The sequence below is a fragment of the Mobula birostris genome, chromosome X (assembly GCF_030028105.1).
Source record: "Mobula birostris isolate sMobBir1 chromosome X, sMobBir1.hap1, whole genome shotgun sequence".
NCBI classification, from domain to species: Eukaryota; Metazoa; Chordata; class Chondrichthyes; order Myliobatiformes; family Myliobatidae; genus Mobula; species Mobula birostris.
In genome coordinates this window covers 49,648,134-49,671,644 of record NC_092402.1, presented here as the reverse complement: position 1 = coordinate 49,671,644, position 23,511 = coordinate 49,648,134, and the positions used below count along the sequence as shown (strand labels likewise).

The 23,511-nt window shown below is 39.9% G+C and overlaps 2 protein-coding genes across 6 annotated transcripts in view; one reads left to right on the top strand and one right to left on the bottom strand.

Moving 5' to 3' along the window:
• inpp1 (inositol polyphosphate-1-phosphatase) overlaps window positions 1-18,473 on the top strand; it is a 30,805-nt gene extending 12,332 nt beyond the window's left edge. For both annotated transcript variants that reach the window (XM_072248911.1, XM_072248910.1), the window contains 5 exons: window positions 8,888-9,120; window positions 10,351-10,411; window positions 14,227-14,427; window positions 15,111-15,282; window positions 15,975-18,473. In XM_072248911.1, the coding sequence (XP_072105012.1) occupies window positions 8,917-9,120; window positions 10,351-10,411; window positions 14,227-14,427; window positions 15,111-15,282; window positions 15,975-16,461 (1,125 nt within the window). In that variant the 5' untranslated portion in view covers window positions 8,888-8,916 and the 3' untranslated portion in view covers window positions 16,462-18,473. The remainder of the gene's footprint in view (window positions 1-8,887; window positions 9,121-10,350; window positions 10,412-14,226; window positions 14,428-15,110; window positions 15,283-15,974) is intronic.
• pan2 (poly(A) specific ribonuclease subunit PAN2) overlaps window positions 1-23,511 on the bottom strand; it is a 137,299-nt gene that overhangs the window by 16,261 nt on the left and 97,527 nt on the right. Inside the window, exons 26-27 of one of the 4 annotated variants that reach the window (XM_072248905.1) lie at window positions 9,988-10,044; window positions 2,012-2,085 (exon numbers count right to left, since the gene is read on the bottom strand). The exons of 1 other annotated variant lie outside the window; for it this stretch is intronic. In XM_072248905.1, the coding sequence (XP_072105006.1) occupies window positions 2,051-2,085; window positions 9,988-10,044 (92 nt within the window). In that variant the 3' untranslated portion in view covers window positions 2,012-2,050. Of the gene's footprint in view, window positions 1-2,011; window positions 2,086-6,581; window positions 6,644-9,987; window positions 10,045-23,511 lie in introns of those variants that run through there. 2 more of the 4 variants (XM_072248904.1, XM_072248906.1) reach the window with 2 other exon arrangements.

Genomic DNA, 23,511 nt, shown 5'->3' with positions numbered 1-23,511 from the left:
TAAAAAGGAAAAGACTGGTAAAGACAAATGTAGGTCTCCTACAGACAGAAACAGGTGAATTGATTATGAGGAGCAAGGACATGGCAGACCAATTGAATAATTACTTTGGTTCTGTCTTCACTAAGGAGGACATAAATAATCTTCCAGAAATAGTAGGGACAGAGGGTCCAGTGAGATGGAGGAACTGAGGGAAATACATGTTAGTAGGGAAGTGGTGTTAGGTAAATTGAAGGGATTGAAGGCAGATAAATCCCCAGGGCCAGATGGTCTGCATCCTAGAGTGCTTAAGGAAGTAGCCCAAGAAATAGTGGATGCATTAGCAATAATTTTTCAAAACTCGTTAGATTCTGGACTAGTTCCTGAGGATTGGAGGGTGGCTAATGTAACCCCACTTTTTAAAAAAGGAGGGAGAGAGAAACCGGGGAATTATAGACCAGTTAGCCTAACGTCGGTGGTGGGGAAACCGCTGGAGTCAGTTATCAAAGATGTGATAACAGCACATTTGGAAAGCGGTGAAATCATCGGACAAAGTCAGCATGGATTTGTGAAAGGAAAATCATGTCTTGACGAATCTCATAGAATTTTTTGAGGATGTAACTAGTAGAGTGGATAGGGGAGAACCAGTGGATGTGGTATATTTGGATTTTCAAAAGGCTTTTGACAAGGTCCCACACAGGAGATTAGTGTGCAAACTTAAAGCACACAGTATTGGGGGTAAGGTATTGATGTGGATGGAGAATTGGTTAGCAGACAGGAAGCAAAGAGTGGGAATAAACGGGACCTTTTCAGAATGGCAGGTGGTGACTAGTGGGATACCCGCAAGGCTCAGTGCTGGGACCCCAGTTGTTTACAATATATATTAATGACTTGGATGAGGGAATTAAATGCAGCATCTCCAAGTTTGCGGATGACACGAAGCTGGGTGGCAGTGTTAGCTGTGAGGAGGATGCTAAGAGGATGCAGAGTGACTTGGATAGGTTGGGTGAGTGGGCAAATTCATGGCAGATGCAATTTAATGTGGATAAATGTGAAGTTATCCACTTTGGTGGCAAAAATAGGAAAACAGATTATTATCTGAATGGTGGCCGATTAGGAAAAGGGGAGGTGCAACGAGACCTGGGTGTCATTATACACCAGTCATTGAAAGTGGGCATGCAGGTACAGCAGGCGGTGAAAAAGGCGAATGGTATGCTGGCATTTATAGCGAGAGGATTCGAGTACAGGAGCAGGGAGGTACTACTGCAGTTGTACAAGGCCTTGGTGAGACCACACCTGGAGTATTGTGTGCAGTTTTGGTCACCTAATCTGAGGAAAGACATCCTTGCCATAGAGGGAGTACAAAGAAGGTTCACCAGATTGATTCCTGGGATGGCAGGACTTTCATATGAAGAAAGACTGGATGAACTGGGCTTGTACTCGTTGGAATTTAGAAGATTGAGGGGGGATCTGATTGAAACGTATAAAATCCTAAAGGGATTGGACAGGCTAGATGCAGGAAGATTGTTCCCGATGTTGGGGAAGTCCAGAACAAGGGGTCACAGTTTGAGGATAAAGGGGAAGCCTTTTAGGACCGAGATTAGGAAAAACTTCTTCACAGAGAGTGGTGAATCTGTGGAATTCTCTGCCACAGGAAACAGTTGAGGCCAGTTCATTGGCTATATTTAAGAGGGAGTTAGATATGGCCCTTGTGGCTACGGGGATCAGGGGGTATGGAGGGAAGGCTGGGGTGGGGTTCTGAGTTGGATGATCAGCCATGATCATAATAAATGGCGGTGCAGGCTCGAAGGGCCGAATGGCCTACTCCTGCACCTAGTTTCTATGTTTCTATAATACAAATGCCTTAAAACCCAAATAAGATGGTGCCTTATTACAGACTTAAAAATGGAAAGAACTCTAATCCTTGGGCTTAGATGGCTGTCACAATTTAAGGAAGTTGTAATTATTTAGAATGCCACTTAATAATTAAATATTATCAGAAAAGACCTCTGTACTTGGATTTGGAAAACAACAAGTTCTTTTTTTATTTTGTGCTTTGTAGTAGGGAGTTCTCTCAGTGTCCAAGCCAACATTCCTTCGATTGCAACTCTATCCAACAAAAAAAAAATCAAATCAATTAATCATTTATCTCTGTTGTTCATTTCAAAGTCAGGAATTGTACCTGAAGTGCTAACATGTTAATAGATGGGAGGAGTTTCTTTAGAAATAAGTCTTTAAATCTGCAGATCACTATAATATAGTGAATAAATCTCCCTATAAATCTACACCTACACAAATAAAATCATAAGGAACAGAAACCTTCCCCTCCATTGCTCTATTTAATCATATCATGACTGATCTACCTCAGCACCATTCTTTTTGCTCTAATCCCACATCCATAGATATCTGGGGTAGAGAATTCCAAAGATTCATTGCTCTCTTTGGAATTCTCTATCCCAGAGAGCTGATTCCTTATTTCAGTCTTGCATGGCCAGCCCAGGTTTTGATACTGTGACTACAGTATCACAAGAAAATGTATGCATAGAACAGTATAGACTCTTCAGCCTATGATGTTGTGCTGAATTGTACAGTGGCATGCAAAAGTTTGGGCATCCCGGTCAAAATTTCTGTTACTGTAAATAGTTAAGTGAGTAGAAGATGAACTGATCTCCAAAAGTCATAAGGTTAAAGATGAAACATTCTTTTCAACAGTTTAAGCAAGATTGGTGTATTATTTTTGCTTTGTACAATTTTAGAGTGGAAAAAAAGGAAAGGAGCACCATGCAAAAGTTTGGGCACCCCAAGAGATTTGAGCTCTCAGATAATTTTTACCAAGGCCTCAGACCTTAATTAGCTTGTTAGGGCTATGGCTTGTTCACAATCGTTAGGAAAGGCCCAGGTGATGCAAATTTCAAAAGCTTTATAAATACCCTGACTCCTCAAACCTTGTCCCAACAACCAGCAGCCATGGGCTCCTTTAAGCAGCTGCCTAGCACTCTGAAAATTACAATAAATGATGCCCACAAAGCAGAAGGCTATAAGAAGATAGCAAAGCATTTTCAGGTAGCCGTTTCCTCAGTTCGTAATGTAATTAAGAAATGGCATTTAACAGGAATGATGGAGGTCAAGTTGAGGTCTGGAAGACCAAGAAAAATTTTGGAGAGAACTGCTTGTAGGATTGCTAGAAAGGCAAATCAAAACCCCCGTTTGACTGCAAAAGACCTTCAGGAAGGTTTAGCAGACTCCGGAGTGGTGGTGCACTGTTCTACTGTGCAGCGACACCTGCACAAATATGACCTTCATGGAAGAGTCATCAGAAGAAAACCTTTCCTGCGTCCTCATCACAAAATGCAGTGTCAGAAGTTTGCAAAGGAACATCTAAACAAGCCTGATGCATTTTGGAAACAAGTCCTGTGGACTGATGAAGTTAAAATAGAACTTTTTGGCTGTAATGAGCAAAGGTATGTTTGGAGAATAAAGGGTGCAGAATTTCATGAAAACACCTCTCCAACTGTTAAGTACAGGGGTGGATCGATCATCCTTTGGGCTTGTGTTGCAGCCAGTGGCATGGGGAACATTTCACTGGTAGAGGGAAGAATGAATTCAATTAAATACCAGCAAATTCTGGAAGCAAACATCACACTGTCTCTTTAAAAAAAAGCTGAAGATGAAAAGAGGATGGCTTTTACAACAGGATAATGATCCTAAACACACCTCAAAATCCACAATGGACTACCTCAAGAGGCGCAAGCTGAAGGCTTTGCCATGGCTCTCATAGTCCCCTGACCTAAACATCATCGAGAATCTGTGGATAGACCTCAAAAGAGCAGTGCATGCAAGACGGCCCAAGAATCTCACAGAACTAGAAGCCTTTTGCAAGGAAGAATGGGCGAAAGTCCCCCAAACAAAAATTGAAAGACTCTTAGCTGGCTACAGAAAGCGTTTACAAGCTGTGATACTTGCCAAGTACTGACCATGCAGGGTGCCCAAACTTTTGCTTTGGGCCCTTTTCCTTTTTGTTATTTTGAAACTGTAAAAGATGGAAATAAAAAAGTAATCTTGCTTAAAATATTAAAGAAATGTGTCATCTTTGCCTTTATGCCTTTTGGAAATCAGGTCATCTTTTACTCGCTTAGCTATTCACAGTAACAGAAATTTTGACCAGGAGTGCCTAAACTTTTGCATGCATAAGTTTAGGCATATACATATTCCACAATCAATCTAACTCTTCTTTCCCACAGAACCCAGAACCCTCAAATTTTCTTACATCCATAATTTAAGATCTAACAGTCTCTTAAATATCCCTTTTGTCTCAGCCTCTACCACCAACTCCCCAGTGTGTTTGGCACCCATGATCTTTGTGTTAAAAGAACAATTACTACCTCTGATATCTCTCCTGAACTTTTCTCCAGTCACCATAAACAAATGTCCTTTGTTATTGGCTACTGCTGCCCTGGGAAAAAAAAAGGTGCTGGTTGTCTACTCTATCTATGCCTCTCAATCTTATAAACCTCTTTCAAGTCACCCCTCATCCTCCTTTGCTCCAAAGAGAAAAGCCTTAGCTCTCCCAACCTTTAATGTTAAAACATATTCTCTATTCCAGGCAGCATCCTGGTAAATCTTTTCTGCACCCTCTCTAAATCTTTCACATCCTTCCTATTATGAGGGCAGAAATGGCCAATACAAAGGGGCATAATTTTATGGTGATTAGAGGAAAGTGGGGGGGGGGGGAAATGTCGAAGTAAGTTCTTTACACAGAATGGGTGGGTGTGTGAAACACCCTGCCAGGAGTGGTGGTAGAGGGAGATACACAAGGGACATTCAAGAAATTCTTAGATTTGCATCCAGATGATAGTGAAATGGAGGGTTATGTAGGAGGGAAGGGTTAGATTGACCTTAGAGGTTAAAAGATCCGCACAACATTGTGGGCCGAAGGGCCTGTACTGTGTTGTAATGTTCTAATGAAGTAACTAGAACTGAACAATACTTCAAGTATACTCTAACCAGAGTTTCCGTGCCTCACTACCTTCTGGATGAATCCTTACAATATCATGTACCATGTCAAACACTGTGGGGAAATTTTGTATGTTTCAATCAGGTTACCTTTCATTCTTCTAAACTCTGAAGAGTATAGACCCAGTCTACTTAATGTCTCATCTCCCAGGATAATTCACTAACCTTAGTAAAAACGTGATTGAAACTTCTCTGCATTCTTTGTATTTGCAAGTATGTCATCAGCAGGGTAGACCAGAATCATTCACAGTATTTCAGGGCTCTAATATAATTTCAGTATGACATCTTTTACTCTTTTATCCAGATCCTCATCCAATAAAAGCCATTAAACCATTTGTCTTCCATACTTCTTCCTGTACCTGTACATTGTGTACCCAGATTCCTCTGGACACCACTCATTGCTTTAAAAAAAACTTTCATCTTTCTATTTTTCTCTACACAAGTGAATGGTCTCACATATTCCACATTATATTCCTTCCCCTTTCTCTTAATCTCTTTATGGCCCTTTAAAGCCTCTCTAGATCCTTCTCACAGCCCACACTGCCATCTATTTTGGTATCATCAGCAAATTTGGTTATAATACTTTGGGTCCCAACATCCAGATCATTGATGTAGATTGTGAACAGCTGGAGCCCCAGCACTAATCCCTGTGGCACCCACTAGTCACTTCCTCCCATTACAACTGTTACTATGCTAGAACATTAACCTCAAACAGTTTGCTCAAATTTTGTACAATTGCCTCTGGTTTGGTACTATATTGAAGGTGTTCTTAAATCCAAACACACGAACTAATTTACTTTGTTATTCTGCTAGTCACAATTCAAAAGACCCCAGAAGATTTGTCAAATTTGTTGAAGCTCCCTTTCATCAACCAATGTTGACTGGCCAATCCCATTATTATTTTCTAAGTGCCCTGCTAACAGTTCGTAGTATTTTAGTATTTTCTCTATTACTGATGTCTGGCTAACCGATTTGTGGTACCACATTTTTATCTCCCTCTCCTTTTAAACAATGGGATTATACAGTAGTTGCTACCTTCCTATCTTTATACTTTGTCACCAAACAAATGACACTAGAACGTACAATCATCACAGTGATATTTGATTCTGCGCTTTGCGCTCCCTGAAGTACAAATCGATATTAAATATTAAAAATTTAAATTATAAATCTGGGAATTGTTCTGACATCTATGAAATTTAGGAAGGAGGCAACCACTGCTTCCATCATTTCTTTCAAAACTTTAGGATTCAAGGACCAAATGACCTGCAACTTATTGTCCACCAGTCCCACTGATTTAAGTTGCTCATTTGCTCTTATTCTCCATTACAGAACACAAAGAGACAGAACAAAATACTTGTTTAGTATCTATGCCTTTTTCTTATTCTCCACTGTAAATTATCCTATCCCAGCCATTAAGGGATCTTCATTAAATTTTGCTAATGTTTTCCTTTTAGCATATCAATATAAATTTTACCGTCTGTTTCTCACCTTTCCTCATCAATTTCATGGTCACTTGCTGAAATTGGGGATTTTCTTTGTCCTTGGGCTCATCATGGCAACATTATAAGATTTTTGGTTTGATCTCTAACTGCTTTTAACTTTTCTTGTTAGTCATACCTGGACCACCTTCTAGCCTTGAAGTAATATACATTTGCTGTAAAACATGCATTAATTTTTAAATGTAATTACTTATTTGCTCTCATTCCTTGGGAGTAATTTCCCAATTTAATATAGCTAACCTGTGCCTCACATCTTTGTAGTTTTTTTAAAACATTTCACACCCTAGTTGCAGATTGAATTAAATCACTTTCAATCTTCATACAAAATTCTTCATTATGTTCACTTTCCCCGAAAGATTCCCTAACAGAAGGATAATCAATTAACCCTTCTTACAATAGTGGATATAAAATAGTCTCTTCCCCCATTAGTTCCTCAATATACTGATTTTAAAAAACACTCTCTTGTACATTGCGTGAATACCCTTTTAAAGTTAAGATCCTTGCTCTCCAGTGGCTTTACTGAATTCTTTAACATAAAGACTACCCGTTTTTCCTATTACTTCCAAAAGTATTCCAAGATGCTTAATTCCTATCCTTAGTTAATCTGCAACCACATTTCTACAAAGGATATTGCATCAAACCACATTTATTTCCATTTGTGCCATTAATTCATCGATCTTGTTATGACTGCATTCAGGTAAAGGGCTTCTAGTTTTGTCTTGTTGACATTTTTCCCTGTTCTGATACATACTCCTATGTTTGTATACTCTGATTATTTTTTTTTACATATTTCAGGACCATTGTTTGTCATTTTTCTCTAACTTTCAAAATCTTCTCACGTGAACTTCACCACCCTACCCCTCCCATCACCCTTTACACAAATTATTTGATTCATTAACTCTCCATTTCCTCAGTACTGATGCCAATGCTCCATGACTTGAAATCCATTCATCCCACACCAATCTTTGAGTCACTTTCAACTCTCTGATCTTATTGATTTTTAGTAATTTTGCACCTTGTTCAGATTAGTAATCCAGACATTATTTCCTTCCTCCCTCTGCTTTTTAATTGGACTGCATCTATGGATATTCCTTCAGCGGAACCTCCTTTGTCCTGTCCATGTTATTGGGTTCCGTGTGGACCATGAAAATTGCATCTTTCCCTTTTCACTTCAAGTTTCCTTCCAAGCCCAGGGCATGTTCTTAATTCTAGCACTTTGGTACACTGCCTTTGGAATCTGTGCTCAAAATTGCACAGTATTCTAACTGTGACCCTAATTACCACCATGTTGCTCTTCACACCACTAAATTGAATTGCCCACTGTGCCATGGCCAGTATGCTTATCCACCATAAGCTCCTTGCTCTTGTTCAAGCAGGCCACAAGTATTGTGCTCTTCTTGGACATGTGCAAGGACTGAGGCTCCTCTAACACTCCCTTTGATCCCCACACCTGCCCCACTCCTTGCTACACCTTTCTGCTCCTTTTCACTTACCAGTTCTATGCTAATTAATCCAAGGGATGTGACTGCCTTCAGGTAAAACAAACTGTCCATGCAACTTTCCTCAACATCTCATTGTTCAGTCCATCAACTCTGTTCCAAAGTTCAAGTTAGAGACACTTGCTGCAGATGTGCTCATTGTGGATCAGCTTAAGTTTCAATTGGCTTGCACATACTATATATGTAACACATCAGCTTCCCTGCTGTGTCTGTCTTAATTTATGTAATTTTTGCACCCAATCCATCATGAATAATCTGGTACTCAATTAAAGTACATGCACCTCGAGGAGAGGCTTGCATGGGAGTTGGAAGTCCATTTTTATTAGTCATGGGAAACTACCACCCAGGATATGCCCTCTTCACACTATTACCATCAGAAAAGAGGTACAGAAGCCTGAAAGTGCACACTCAGTGATTCAGGAACAGCTTCTTCACCTCTGGCATCTGATTTCTAAATGGACATTGAACCCATGAACACTACCTCACTACTTTTTTTATTTTGGGTATTCTTGTACTACTTATTTAACTATTTAATAGATATATTATCTCTATATTTTTAACTATATCTATCTCTCACACATATATACATATACACACACTTAATATAACTCAGGGTTTTTCTCCATATTTATTTATCATGTATTTCATTGTACTGTTGCCGTAAAGTTAACGAATTTCGTGACAGATGCTGGTGATATCAAATCTGGTTCTGAAAGAATATACTTACCAAGAATTCCATTTGGCTAAGACTATTACACTAGAAACCAGATGACCACTGAGATGGATTTATTTCCTATACTTTAGCTTTGGTGGGCAAGATTTGAGTATGTGGCTCCTTTCATAAATAAATCAGCAGTCTGCAACATGTACTTGAACAATTGTTTGTTTTGTTTTATATAGCAGTGCTTAAAAGATTGCCACATCACGCTATGGCTGATCTCCTAACTGCCTTGATCTGTGCATCTGAGAAATCTGCAAATATAGCTCGGGCTTGTAAACGAGAAGACGCACTCTTCCAGCTTCTGATCGAAGAGAAGAAAGGGCCAGAGAAAAACAAGAAGTTTGTGCAAGACTTCAAGACTCTGGCAGATGTCATCATTCAGGAAGTGATTAAGCATGACATTGGGAAAAAGGTACTGAATATGCTAGAAAGGCAGGCTGGGAGAAAGATGCCCAAACCATGTCAAGGTTTAAAAAAAAAAATCCTTTTCCTGCAACCAGCAATCACTTTGTAGCTCACAAGTCACACACTTAGTATAATTCATCCAAAATCTGCACTTTTATCAGAGCAGAGTGAGAACAGGAAACATTATCCACAGTGGAAGGTCGGAGGTTGAGGCACATCCGAACCTAATGTGACTGAAGTACAACAGTATATCTGCCTTGTAGCCGATTCATTAGAATCCTAGGTTGGTGGTTAATGAATGGTTTAATTCCACTTTTTTTTATATTTGGGGGGAGGGGAAGGAGGTGCAGCTGACCACATTCTCATCTTAATGAACAAGGAAGTTATTCCAAGAGCTCAAGTAGTTTTCTTTTCACCAAGAGGGTGGCTGGAATCTGGAACACTACCTGAGGGGGTGGTGGAGGCAGAAACTCACGACATTTAAGTCGTATCTGGACTAGCACCAAAGCAGGAGAGTCTGTGGATCTAATGTGGGTAAATGATGCAACTATAGAATGGGTACTTGATGTTTGGTATGGACATGGTGAGCTAAAGGGCCTGTTTCTGTCTTTGTGAAATTAATGAGAGGTGAAAGGGAGAAAGGTTGTCATTGTCACATACCTTTTACAATTAATTGTTCTGTTTGTAACTGTAATGCTGAAAAAATGTAAAGATTGTAAAAAAAAAAGTCATGCTTAGGTTTATAATAGCATATACATATGTTTTCCTTGCAGTCTACTCAGGAGGGTGTATAAATTTGTTTCAACTACTGGAAATAGATTACATTTATTCAGGGAGTGTAACCATAAGATTATACATTGACACAGCATCTTACCTGACCCATCAAGTGGCACTGGAAGTTGTTCTGGGTAATAACGGATACCAAATCTTGCTGTAAATAAAAGCGGAGCATTTTTTTAAATTTTGAGCTCTAATTGTTACATTTCAAAAGTGAAAATATATGAAATGTTGATACGAGTTCAGATGAGACTTAAATTTTAATTGGAAAGAAGGGAAAGGGCGAGAGAACCCAGCTTCTACTTCACCCTCAACTGCTGCTTTGCTTCATTGGGTGTACTGGGTTGGAGAGAATTTGGGTTGGTGTCTTTGACAGACTCATACAAAGTTTCTTGCTAATATGCTTAAATTAACTCTATAATGTCCAGATACTTTAGTTGTTATTTTTCTGTTCAATTAGTTTCCAGAGCTTGCATTTCACATCGCTGGAGAGGAATCCAATCATTTTGAAAATGGCTTGGGTACGTTGCTAAACACTTAAGTTATTCTGTGATGCATAGAATGCAGTCAGCTTTTAAAGAATGAAGGAGCTGAAATAATAAACCCCTTCCTTCCATCCATTCACTTTCCAATTTGTTCTTAAAACTGTTAGTTACACTGGTGGAACAGGAACACCTGGGATCACAATGCTTACCTGCATAATTACTATTTGGGTCAGGTTTGATGGGCTGATGAGTTGATGAGTTGCATCCCTGTCTGATTTCTATCCCTGCATAGCAAGTGCCAGTACCCGAATCAAATAACACCGGGTAAACTGGTCCAAACTATAGCCCTCATCTGTCTGGATTTGTGCCACAATAACCATTTTCAAACTGGGGCCATCTAATGTTTGTTTTGAGGACTCTACAAGGATGCTTTGCAATCAAAAGATCAATGTTGAAACTGATCGCTGAGTCAGCAGAATATATTTAGTGGAAGTATTAGAATATGGTTATTAAAGCTTTTTAAAGACAAAACACATTCTATTTGCATAATTTTCCAATGTAATGTCTGGCTGTAAATATTTAAGCTGTTTTTCGTATTTTCAATGGCAGTTTTTAACTGCCATAATTTGCTTTCAGTGTATCAAGTTATGCTGCAAAATTTCTGCTTTTCCTTCAGTGTCTAATTTTCCAGACAATATGAAGTGATTCCAGGGATGGATAAAACTGTCCCTAAACTACAAAACTGGCATATAAATCAGCAAATCACAAGAAATATTTCTGCTGAAATTTCAGACTGGTTAACTAGAAAGTAACATACTTTTGGCCAGTTGTTGCCAAAATCAGGCTTGTAAATCTTCACATAAAAGTTAGTGGATTCTTGAACTAGTTGTATCACAAATCTCAAAATAACAACTAGTTGTAATAAGGAATTACCCTGTTTTGCAAATTTAGGATTGAAATAAAATTAATTGCAAGCATCAAGATTGCATAGGGTACTGGTTTACTCTGATGTTATGGGCTTAAAATATGGATCTCTTCCAACTTCTTGGGAGCTATTTCTCAGAGAAAACAGATATTGATGATGAACGTCACCACTGCCTTCAATACATCTTTGGCTAATTGAAGAAAAGGGCATTTGAAGATCAAACCTCAGACCTGGCACAAAACCATAGTCTAACCAGGTACAGTTATCCCTATCCTCCTTTATGCTTGAGAACTGGACAGCAGGCATCTCAAGACACTTGAGATATACTGCCAACATCATCTCTGCAAAACCTTCCAAATTCAATGAAAGGGCAAGTCAACTAATATCAACATCCATGGTAGCGTAGTGGTTAGCATGATGCTATCACAGCTTGGAGCATTGGAGTTCAATTCCAATGCTGTCTGTAAGGAGTTTGTACATCCCTTCCCGTGAATGCATGCATTTCCTCCGGGTGCTCTGGTTCCCTCCCACATTCCAAAGCCATACTTGGTTGGTGGGTTAATAGGTCATTGTAAATTACCCCATGATTAGACTCGTGTTAAACAGGTGGGATGCTGGGCAGTGCAGCTCGTTGGGCTGGAAGGGCCTGTTCTGTGCTGTATCTCTAAATAATTAAATTAACATCCTCTCCCAAGACAACAACACCAACATTGAGAACCTAGTTACACTTGGTCTGCTACATTGGGCAGCCCGCATCATTTGCGAACCCAACTTCAAACTCCTGAAATTGACAACTCTTCCGAGATCTTTAGCAAGACCTTTTGGAAGGTGCCACATGGGAGGTTAGTCAAGATCATCCAGTTGATTGACATTCAGGATGAGGCAGTGAATTACATTAGACGTTGGCTTCATGGAAGAAGCCAGAAAGTGGTAGGAGATGGTTGCCTCTGACTGGAGGCCAGTTGTGACTATTGTGACTAGTGGTGTACAGCAGGGATCTGTGCTGGTTCCACTGTTGTATGTCACCTATAGTTACACTCTGCATGATGGTGCAGTAAACTGGATCAGCAAATTTGTGGATTATACCAAGCTTGGGGTCGAGTGGACAGTGAGGAAGGCTATTACAGCTTGCTGTGGAATCTGGACTAGCTGGAAAAATGGGCTAAAAAAAAAAATGGCAGATCGAATTTAATGCAGACAAGTGTGAGGTGATGCACTTTGGGTGGACAAACCAGGTAGGACTTGCCCAGTGAACAGTAAGGCACTAAGGTGTGTGGTAGAACAGAGCGATCTGGGAATATGGATCCATAATCGATACAAGTGACATCACAGGTAGATAAGGTCACAGACAGCTGTATAGGTAGGGTAAATGTAAGCAGGCTTTATCCACTGAACTTGGGAAAACTAGAACTAGAGGTCTAGGTTGAGGGTAAAACGTGAATTATTTAAGGGAACATAAGGGGGTTACTTCTGCGAGTGTGCAATGAGCTGCCAGTAGAACTGGTGGATGCAGGTCATTTTCAGCATTTAAGAGAAATTTGGATAGGTACAAGAATGGGAGGGTTATGGTTCAGATGCAGGTCAATATAATAGTTCAGCACAGACTAGATGGGTCAAAATAATAGCTCAGCACAGACTAGATGGGTCAAAAGGGAGTACCAGGTGGACTGATGAAAAGATGTATGCAAAGCCTTCTTGATAAAATGCAACATATCCTGGGAATCTCTGGCCCACAACTGCTCAGTAGAGGAGTATTTGGAATGGTGCTGAGAACCTTGCAACAGAATGCACTGAAGTCCCGTGTAGGCAGCAGAAGGAGCATCCTACTTCACAAGCTGCCTGCTTACTGCCCCACCAAGCACTTCCTGTCCCATCTGTGGAAGAGTCCGCCTTTCCTATTGACCTCACCAGTTGCTTTCAAGCCCACAAAACTGTGAAAAGCAAGTTATCCTGGGGCACACCCATTAGTAAATGAGGTTTTACTTTGACAATTGGCTGACATGGAGGTTGTTCATTTCAGAATTGAGTTTGCACCAGATCCTGTCCAAGAGTAAACTAGTTTCACTGGAGTGGCTGAACTACGATCAGAACACAAGACTAAACAGTTTTGATGTTATGGGCCACACTCTTGATTTGCCTTGATGCACTTGTATTCATTTTTGAATGGAATATGAATTTCCACAAGTACAGTATACCAGTATGGACAAACTGGGTTTTCCTCAATTTTTAAATTGAGATTACCACTTAGAAGGACACAAAGAAAAAAAAATAGGGATAGCATTCACGCATATGTTCCATAAAGTCTTCTCCATCATTAAGATTGTGGTTGATCTGATCTTGGCCTGAGCACCACTTTCCCCACTTGTTCCCCATAATCTAAAAATCTATCTACCTCAGCCTTGAATATATTCAAAGACTCCGCCTCCACGTGTTTCTTATGGGGAAGAAATTTCTCATCTCTGTAAATTGTACCCAGTGGATCATGATTCCCCTACGAGAGGAACCCATCCAGTTCAGCCCCCTCAGAATATTGCATGTGTAATAAGATAATCTCCGACTCTTCTAAACTTTAAAGAGCATTGGCATAAGTCGCTCTACCTTTCCTCACAAGACAACTCCTTCAACCCAGAACTCAACCTAATGAAACAAAAACAGAAAGTAGCACTCAGCCAGCCAGAAAGCACCTAATGAAGATTTATCAACCTGAAACTTTGAGTCTATTTCCCTTCCACCTGACCCATTTTGTGCTTCTTGCATATTATATTTTTGTTTCAGATTTCCAGCATGAGCTTTTTTGCCTCAGCCTAGTGAACCTTTCCTGAACTGCTTCCAGAGCAAGTACATCCCTCCTTAAATAATGAGAGCAAAACTCTACATTGTACTCTCTGATGTATTACAATCCTCCCGCTCTTTATTTCCATTGCAGGTGAAACCATTATTGTGAAAGTCTGCAAGACAGAGCAAGAAACTGCAGAATTAATAAGTAAAGTGCTAGATGGGAATCTGAAAGCTGCTAACCTTCTGGCCAAGTGCATTCATGAAGATGTACACATCGCTGGTCCAGTCTTGGGAAAACTAAATATTGACATTCCTATGGATACCATAGGGATATGGGTTGATCCTATTGGTAAGCAAAACCTTTAATCATCTTGCCAAAAAAAAAAATTCTCTTCAACCTACAGTTAACTATGGGGGTTCAAGTTTCCTGAAGGTGGGACTCCTTTGATTTTGTTCATCAGTCACTGAGAGTTTCCCTTTCAGTACAACTGCCCCTTCTGACAGGAAACACCAAGGTAAATCAAGTAGTCAATTGTCTTCAAGGCACCCACGTGAGCAGATAGAGTTGCTCCCTGCCTCTCCCTTCATCACCCAAATCTCTTTCACTTCTTCCTCCACAGACCCTACTCGAGCAAGTTACTGATGGCAATTGGAAAATAACCCCTTTAAAGAGTATTGAAACTGAAATGTGAGAACTCCATTATCTATGTAACATTGACCCTTAGAAGTCCTCCAAAATGGCCCAGCAAACTGTTCAGTTCAACCAAATAGTTTCACTGCATCATGGGGTTGTTTGAGAAGGTATTTCACCCAGCATCTTCCCAAAATGCAATTAGGAATGAGTAATAAATGATAATCTTGCCAGTGACATCTACATCCTGAGAGAGAAAAAGAAAGCAAGTTGTACAAATGCCTTAGATTTACTGGGTCTGCACATTTCAATGAGGTCAAACTGATGAAACATAAGATTGCTCTTTTGTCCTTTAAGAACTTTTTAAATATACATTTTTAAAACTCCGTTTCCATTTACAGATTCAACCAATCAGTACATCAAAGGGCAGCTTGAAGAGAAGTTCAAATCTGGCATCCACCCATATGGTCTGAAATCTGCTGCCGTACTTATTGGAGTCTTCGACAGAAACTCAGGGCAGCCAATCATGGGAGTCATTAATGTCCCATTTAATGAAGCTGACCCCAATTTAAGGTACAATAATTTTCAGTATTTCTGACCTAATAGTATAATTTATCCCATGTGTCCAATTGAATGGTAGTTCAAGTAGTGAGAGTCCAATCTAAATACTGCACCCCGAGCAAGTAATTGTTGGAAAGATTATCAAAATAAGCATTGGTTGAAGACAATTATCCTCTTTTAGGGCAGCTCCATGGAGAAAACTCTTCACATTTTGTAAAGTTCTGCAAGATACAATGGAGCAACTGGCCAAAGATTCTTCAACACAAGCTTCCAAACTTGTGATCTCAACTAGCTAGGAAGGTGAGGGCAGTAGGAAGATAGGAACACCACTACCTGCAGATTCCCCCAGTTGCAGACCATCCCAACTTGGAAATACATAATCATTTCTTCATCAGTCAGGCCTATACCCTGGAACTCCCGATCAAAAAGCACTGTGGGAGTAACATCATACAACCACAGCAGTTCACAGGTGGCTCACTACCACACCACAGGCATTTAGAGATGGATAATAAATGCTGCCTTGTCAGTGACGCTGCATTCCAAGAAATAATGGAATAAAAAACACTGATTATAATTAAGCGGTACCCAAAACCTCTTCAAGGCTTCTTGATGGAAGCAAGAATTCCATTAAAGCAAATAATTCTTATTTAGTCTGTTGAGGTATAAAATTATTCCTCTCATGCAGATTTCTTTTCTTTTTGCAGATGGAAGGGGAAATATTACTGGGGCATTTCCTACAATGATATCAATATCCACTCCATTCCAAAGCAGCTTCCTGCAGATTACAACCAACTTTCAATAGTCATGAGCTCAAGTGAGAAGGATAGCATCAAGAAAGCATTAACTCCTCTCTGTGGTGAAAGAATATACTATGCTTCAGGAGCAGGATACAAGATCTTGTGTACTATCCTTGGCTTGGCAGATGCTTATGTCATCACAACAGACACTACCTTTAAATGGGATACCTGTGGCCCTCATGCCATCTTGAAATCCTTAGGAGGGGGCATTGTAAACCTTGCCAAAGTTCTGGTTGAAGTGAAGGAGAGGGGCCCTGGTGCTATTCCAGAACTCCAATACAAGATGCCTGATGAAGGGTCAAAAGAAACCGAGAAATGGGCCAACAGAGGAGGCCTTGTGGCTTACAGGTCTCAACAGCACCTAGAGGCCATTATTAATGCACTCTTGGTTTAATTCTACACACTTGGGGTACAGTTTTACTTCACACTAAAATTAAATGCAAAAGTTTACAAACATGCATTTTATTAAACAAAGAATATAATTGCCCTAGCCCCAGCCAATTATTTTTCACAAAAGTAAAATGGATTTAAAAGACGTTTAGAGCATTGAAACAATACACCAGAAATCAGATCGACAGTGTTCTTCAAAATAAATTAAATAGCAACTATATAACAAACATGAGAATGTCCACAGATGCTGGAAATCCAAACAACAGATACAAAATGCTGGAAGAACGTGGCAGGCCAGGCAGCATCGATGGAAAAGAGTACAGTGGTTCTGCTGAAGGGTCTAGGCCCAAAATGTCAATGGTACTCTTCCATAGATGCTGCCTGGCCTGCTCAGTTCCTAAAGCATTTTGTGTGTATTACTATGCAACAGGTCTCTTACTATTTTAAATCTATCTCTGGCAAAGCAGCTGTAAAACAATGGAAAGTTCTGAAGCATTTAGAACAGATGAGAAATATCTTTAGCCAGAGGATGGTGAATCTGCAATTTATTTACACAGATGGCTGTCTAAGCATTCACTGGGTATATTTAAAGTGGAGGTTGATAGGTTCTTGATTAGTAAGGGCATCAAAGGTTTTGGGGAGAAGGCAGGAGAATGGAGTTGAGAGGAATAATAAATCAATTAGCCATGATGGAATGGCAGAGTAGACTCGGTGAGCTGAATGGCCTAATTCTGCTCTTATGACTTATGGTCTTATTGCAGGTTTTACACATTCTGCAAAATCATTAATATTCCCTTTGGCCTCTTGCATTGTTAGAAAGAGGGCAAACCACAAATTTTGCCCAAGACTAACATCCAACAATTGTGGGCATGCTCCATTCACTTAAATTGAGATAATTTCTTTCCTCTCCTCTGGAAATCATTGATTCCTGAGGCAAGAATCCATCAGGCCACTGACACTTTGCCCAAGTGGCCACACTTATTTGATTATGATTGTACAGAGCTCAATACATCTACATAGACACAGTATCTGGCAGAGAAGCCCAAACAAAAGATTAGTTCTTGTCATCACCAAATATATGGGCAGTACAGCTGTTTAGCATACCTCTGCTTTATTCAACAAGATTAATTCTGTACAAAGCATTCCATTCCCTCGAGTTGTTGACAATTAGTTAAAATTAAATCAGACAATAACTAAAGCAAATCTCTTAATTTGAGCCTAAATAACAGTAAGCAAATCAGTATCAAGTTAAACTGCCTTTTGTATCCTTGTTACACAAAGTAATAAAACATAACTTTCTGTAAAATTAAAGATCTGATGTACAAAAAATTGCTTTCATTGTTAGAGCTTTTTAATTTGCAGAATGTCTTTAATGTGTGATCTAAAAAACAAAACAGACACAAAGCCCCATAGTTTAAGACAGTTTTGAAAATAGATAAAGTAATTAGTAATTAGGGCAACACCAGGTTCAAGGTTTTGCAAAGTCCAAGATTGTAAGATCGAGGGAAACCACGAGATAAGTTCCATCATGTGAAAGGCTCTGGAAGGAAAAAAAAACCCACTAGGAACTGTTTATGTCAACTGTGAGGATACAGGTACAGAATGATTTCACTAGCTTCCTTGGAGGAACAAGAGAGTATGGTGACAAGAAGAAGGGACAGAGCTGGATGTGAGAGAGGCATTTTTGGCCCCCTCATTATCCAGTATTCTACAACTAAAATTTCAAAAAGACAATTGGGCTTCGCTTTTTCCAAAAATATTTTAAATTAGTTCACATATTATTTTAACTCAGTGCAAGTTAAATGTTTGTTATGTGTTGTTGGGAGGCATTATGATTACCATGTTAATATCAAATAAAATACTATGGAGACAAATTAGGTAATGTTTCAAAAATAGAACTTAAACTGGAAAAATGTGTGCTAGGCTTTTGTAATAATGATTAAGGGTAACAATATTTGATATTGTGAAGTTCTGTATTAACGAGATAACAATAAAAGCTTCTGAAGTTCTTCCCTATTCTGAGTGTAAATATCAAGTATCATTACAGTTGAAATCAGAACACACAGCACCATGTTGTACTCTCACAATACCTAAAGAGACTTGCTTTACAGTCCATGCAAGGAGTGATTCTGCAGATGAGTGGTTACCTTTAAAGGGTGATTGAACTAGATTGGCCTTGGATTCTGAAGAATGACCACAAGACATTGGAGCAGAATTAGACTATTCGGCCCATTGAGTCTGCTCTGTCATTCCATCATGGTTGATCCATTTCCTTCTCAACACCATTGGACCAACCAAGCAGAGTCCACTGCCAAGAAGGCCCACCAGCGCCTTTACTTCCTGAGAAAACTAAAGAAATTTGGCCTGTCCCCAAAAACCCTCACTAATTTTTATAGATGCACCGTAGAAGGCATTCTTCTAGGGTGCATCACAACCTGGTATGGAAGTTGCCCTGTCCAAGACCGAAAGAAGCTGCAGAAGATCGTGAACACAGCGCAGCACATCACACAAACCAATCTTCCATCCTTGGACTCACTTTACACCGCACGCTGTTGGAGCAGTGCTGCCAGGATAATCAAGGACACGACCCACCCAGCCAACACACTTTTCGTCCCTCTTCCCTCTGGAAGAAGGCGCAGGAGCTTGAAGACTCGTACGGCCAGATTTGGGAACAGCTTCTTTCCAACTGTGGTAAGACTGCTGAACAGATCCTGACCCGGATCTGGGCCATACCCTCCAAATATCTGGACCTGCATCTCTGTTTTTTTTTTTGCACTACCTTACTTTCCATTTTTCTATTTTCTATTTATGATTTATAATTTAAATTTTTAATATTTAGTATTGATTTGTAATCCAGGGAGTGGGAAGTGCAGAATCAAATATTGCTGTGATGATTGTATGTTCTAGTATCAATTGTTTGGCGACAATAAAGTATAACCTTTCACACTCTGACTTATCAATAATTATCAAACTATGCCTAAATACACTCAATCACCTGGCCTCCACAGCCATTTGTGGCAATGAATTCCACAGATTCACCACCCTCTGGCTATAGAAATGCCTCATCTGTTCTAATTGGATGTTCCTTTATTGAGCCTGTGCCCCCTGTTCCTGGACTCCCCAACTATATGAAACATTCTCTCCACATCCACTCTATCTAGGCCTTTTAACATTCAATAATTTCAATAACCCCCACCCCACTCTCCATTCTTCTAAATTGGTCACAGGCCCAGAGCCATCAAACGCTCCTCATATAATTTCAATCCTGGAATCATTTTAGTGAACCTCCTTTGAACCCTCTACAATGTAAGCACATCCTTTCTTAGAAAAGGGTCCCAAAACTGCTCACAATACTCCAAGTAAGGTCTCACCAGTGCCTTATAAAGCCTCAGCATTACATCCTTGTTTTTATATTCTTGTCCTCTTGAAATGAGTACTAACACTGCATTTGCTTTCCTTAACACCAACTCAACCCGCAAGTTAAACTTTAGGGAATCCTGCATGAGGACTCCCACATCCCTTTGAAAACTTGGATTTTTGAATTTTCTCCACGTTTAGAAAAGTCCACTTGTATTCCTTCTACCAAAGTGCTTGACCATAGACTTCCTGACACTGTATTCCATCGACCACTCCTTTCCCCATTCTCCTAATCCAAGTCCTTCTGTAACCTCCCTGTTTCCTCAACTCCACCAGCCCCTCCACTGATCTTTGTATTGTCCGCAAACTTGACCACAAAGCCATCAATTCCGTTATCCAAATCATTGACATACAACATAAAGAGAGTCCCAACACCGACACTTGTGGAACTAGTCACCGGCAGCTAATCAGAAAAGGCCCCCTTTATTTCCACTCTGTCTCCTGCCAACCAGCCAATACTATCCATGCTAGAATATTTCCTGTAATGCCATGGGCTCTTACCCTGCTTAGCAGCCTCACGTGTGGCACCTTATCAAAGGCGTTTTGAAAATCCAAGTAAACAACATCCACCGATTCTCCTTTCTCTATCCTGCTTGTAATTTCCTTAAAGAATTCCAGCAGATTTGTCAGGCAAGATTTTCCCTCAAGGAACCATGCTGACTTCGGTCATTTTATCACGTGCCTCTAAGTACCCCAGAACCTCAGGCTTAACAACCAACTCCAACATCTTCCCTTCCGAGGTCAGATTAACTGGCCTATGATTTTCTTTCTTCTGCCTCTCTCCCTTATTGAAGAGTGGAGTGACATTTGCAATTTTTCAGTCTTCTGGAACCATGCCAAAACCTAATGATTCTTGAAATATCATTACTAATGCCTCCACAACCCCTTCAGCTACCTCTTTCAGAACCCTGGGGTATATACCTATGTGACTTATCTACCTTCAGATCTTTCAGCTTCCCAAACACCTTCTTGGTAATAGCAACAACACTTACTTCTCCTCCCCGACACTCAAATTTCTGGCATAGTGCTAGTGTGAAGACTGATGCAAAATACTTATGCAGTTCACCCACCATTACCTTGCCTCCCCCCCCACTTCTCCAGCATAATTTTCCAGCAGCCCGATATCTACTCTTGCCTCTTTTATTCTTTATACGTCTGAAAAAAGTTTTGGTATCTTCTTTGATATTATTAGCTAGCTTACCTTAATATTTCATCTTTTCACTCCTTGTGGCATTTTTTTTTTAAAGTTGCCCTATGGTTTTTAAAAGCTTCCCAGTTCTCTAACTTCCCACTAATTTTTGCTCTATTATATGCCCTCTCTTTTGCTTTTATGTTGGCATCGATTTCCCTTGTCAGCTCCAGTTCTGTCAACCTGCCCTTAGAATACTTCTTTGCGATGTGTCTATTCTGCACCTTCCAAATATCTCCCAGAAATTCCAACCACTGCTGCTCTGCCGTAATCCCTGCTTTGGCCAGCCTCCAATTCCCTTTACTCCACTGTAATACTGATACAGTCTGGCACTTCCTGGCTTTAGCTCCTCCCTCTCAAATTGCAGGGCGAATTCTACCACGTTGTGATCACGGTCTCCACCACAAGCTGCTCCAAAAAGCCATCTCGTAGGGGTTCTACAAATTCTCTCATGATCCAAAATCAGCACCAATCTGATTCTCCCCTACCTACAGATTGAAATCTCCCATGACTTTCGTAACAATACCCGTTTGATGTTCATTTTCCATCTCCCGAGATGGGCTCTAATTGACACTTTCAGGATTCTGAGCAAAAGTGATAGCTGGAGATTCTAGAACAAAGGCACGCAGAATAAGGGATCTGGCCATACTGGCCTATGAATAAGGAGGCACTTCACCGTGTGAACTTTCAGAATTCTTCACTCCAGGGAGCAGTAAAAGGCTGGTCATTGAGTTTATCCAAGGATGAGATCATTAGATAGTTGGACACTGGGAGAATCTGCAAAACTGTGACTAGGCAGGACAGTTAAATTGAAGCAGAGGATCAGGTTGTGACCTTATTAAGCAGCAGAGCAGATGCAAAAGTTGTAATGATCTACTCATTTTAATCTGCTTATTCTTTCAGAGTCTCAAAATTGTAGAATTCATTTTTTGCCTGTTTCATGCAACATTTTTAAACCCCAGTTTGCTCTCATCTGATCAGAATTCACATCATGCTATTCTTAGTTTAAAATTCTTCTTTGCACCTGTTCTAAACTTTTAGGGTGTAGTGAGGAAGGCCATTTTCCAGGACTCATGCTTGAAAGTTCAGCTGTGAAACATAGGAGAATGGCCTCCCAAACTTGCTCTGTTCAAATTGCATAAAGTACATTCCAAGTGATATAAACAAAAGTTGCATAGTTACTGACCTCATGAATTTTATCACATGGACAACTGCCAATATCAACAGGAAGACCCAAGCCATAAAAACCAAACTGATATTGTATAAACTGAGAGGGAATGGTCAACCTCAAACTGGGAGCGAAAGAAATTCATGGACAGACAGGCAGCAAGTCATCATAATCTCACCAGGTAAAAGCCTTAGCTGCTTGAGGTATTTCATCAGGACAAAAAAATAAACAAAAATTGAGTTGTTCACTATTGCTTATGCCTCCAGTACTAGATAAGGGCAAAGACAAAGAAAACATGGCTCCCCCAAGACAGCTAATCCAAATCCTGGGAGAGAGGGGAAGAATTAATTATAAAGCATCAATATTTTAAAATCACCAGGAACAGCAGAAGACATTAGTCTTATTTGATGATCCAAATAGGACATCCAAATACAATTTACACATAACTGCCAAATTAAATGAGGAATTGAGTGAAAGAGAATAAATACAAGAAAGGGTGTGGGGGGGGGGGTGAAGAGAAGGAAGACACAATAGACTGCTTAGCATAGGAGTTCCCAACTTTTTTTTTTAATTGCCATGGACCCCTTAATCGAGAAGTCCATGGACTCCAGGTTGGGAACACCTGACTGGAATACTGCCTGCTATGATGACTGGAATAAGAAAGTTCCACTGATCAATTTCTTCACATATTTTGGACTATATTTGCAGAATATTAAAACGTGTTGCATTTTGTGCAACGAACTAATAGAATAAACACAAGAGCTGTGAGATCAGGGATTAGACATTGTTGTGACAACAATCAAGGTGTGCTAAACTCAGGAATGCATGTTAAGTCTACTTAGGTTAACTGGCTGCAGGCTTTACTTTGTATTGTGAGTGGCATGACCTTTTGTCAAACAATAGCTACTTCTCCAATATTGATAAAGGAGACGGGACACAACAGAATTGGAGTACAGAGCTTGCAACCTCAATGGTATTTGGACTGTACATCTGCACGATGCATTCTTAGGTGAGGATGAGCTATTGAATAAGTTTTAAAATAGTTCTAGACTATTTATCTCCTGATTCCATGATCTAAAGTCATTTTGAAACCTGTACGTGTTTTATGCCATAATTAAGAGTTTTTATTTAAAGTCACTGATAAGTTCAATCCTGGAATTTCCTATCTAGTGTCACTGTGGGAGTAACACTTAGCAGCATTTGGTTCACATCAGGTTTCACATACAACATTCAAAGCAAATTTGATGACTATGCATTCTTAGAAATTAACATGGCAAGGA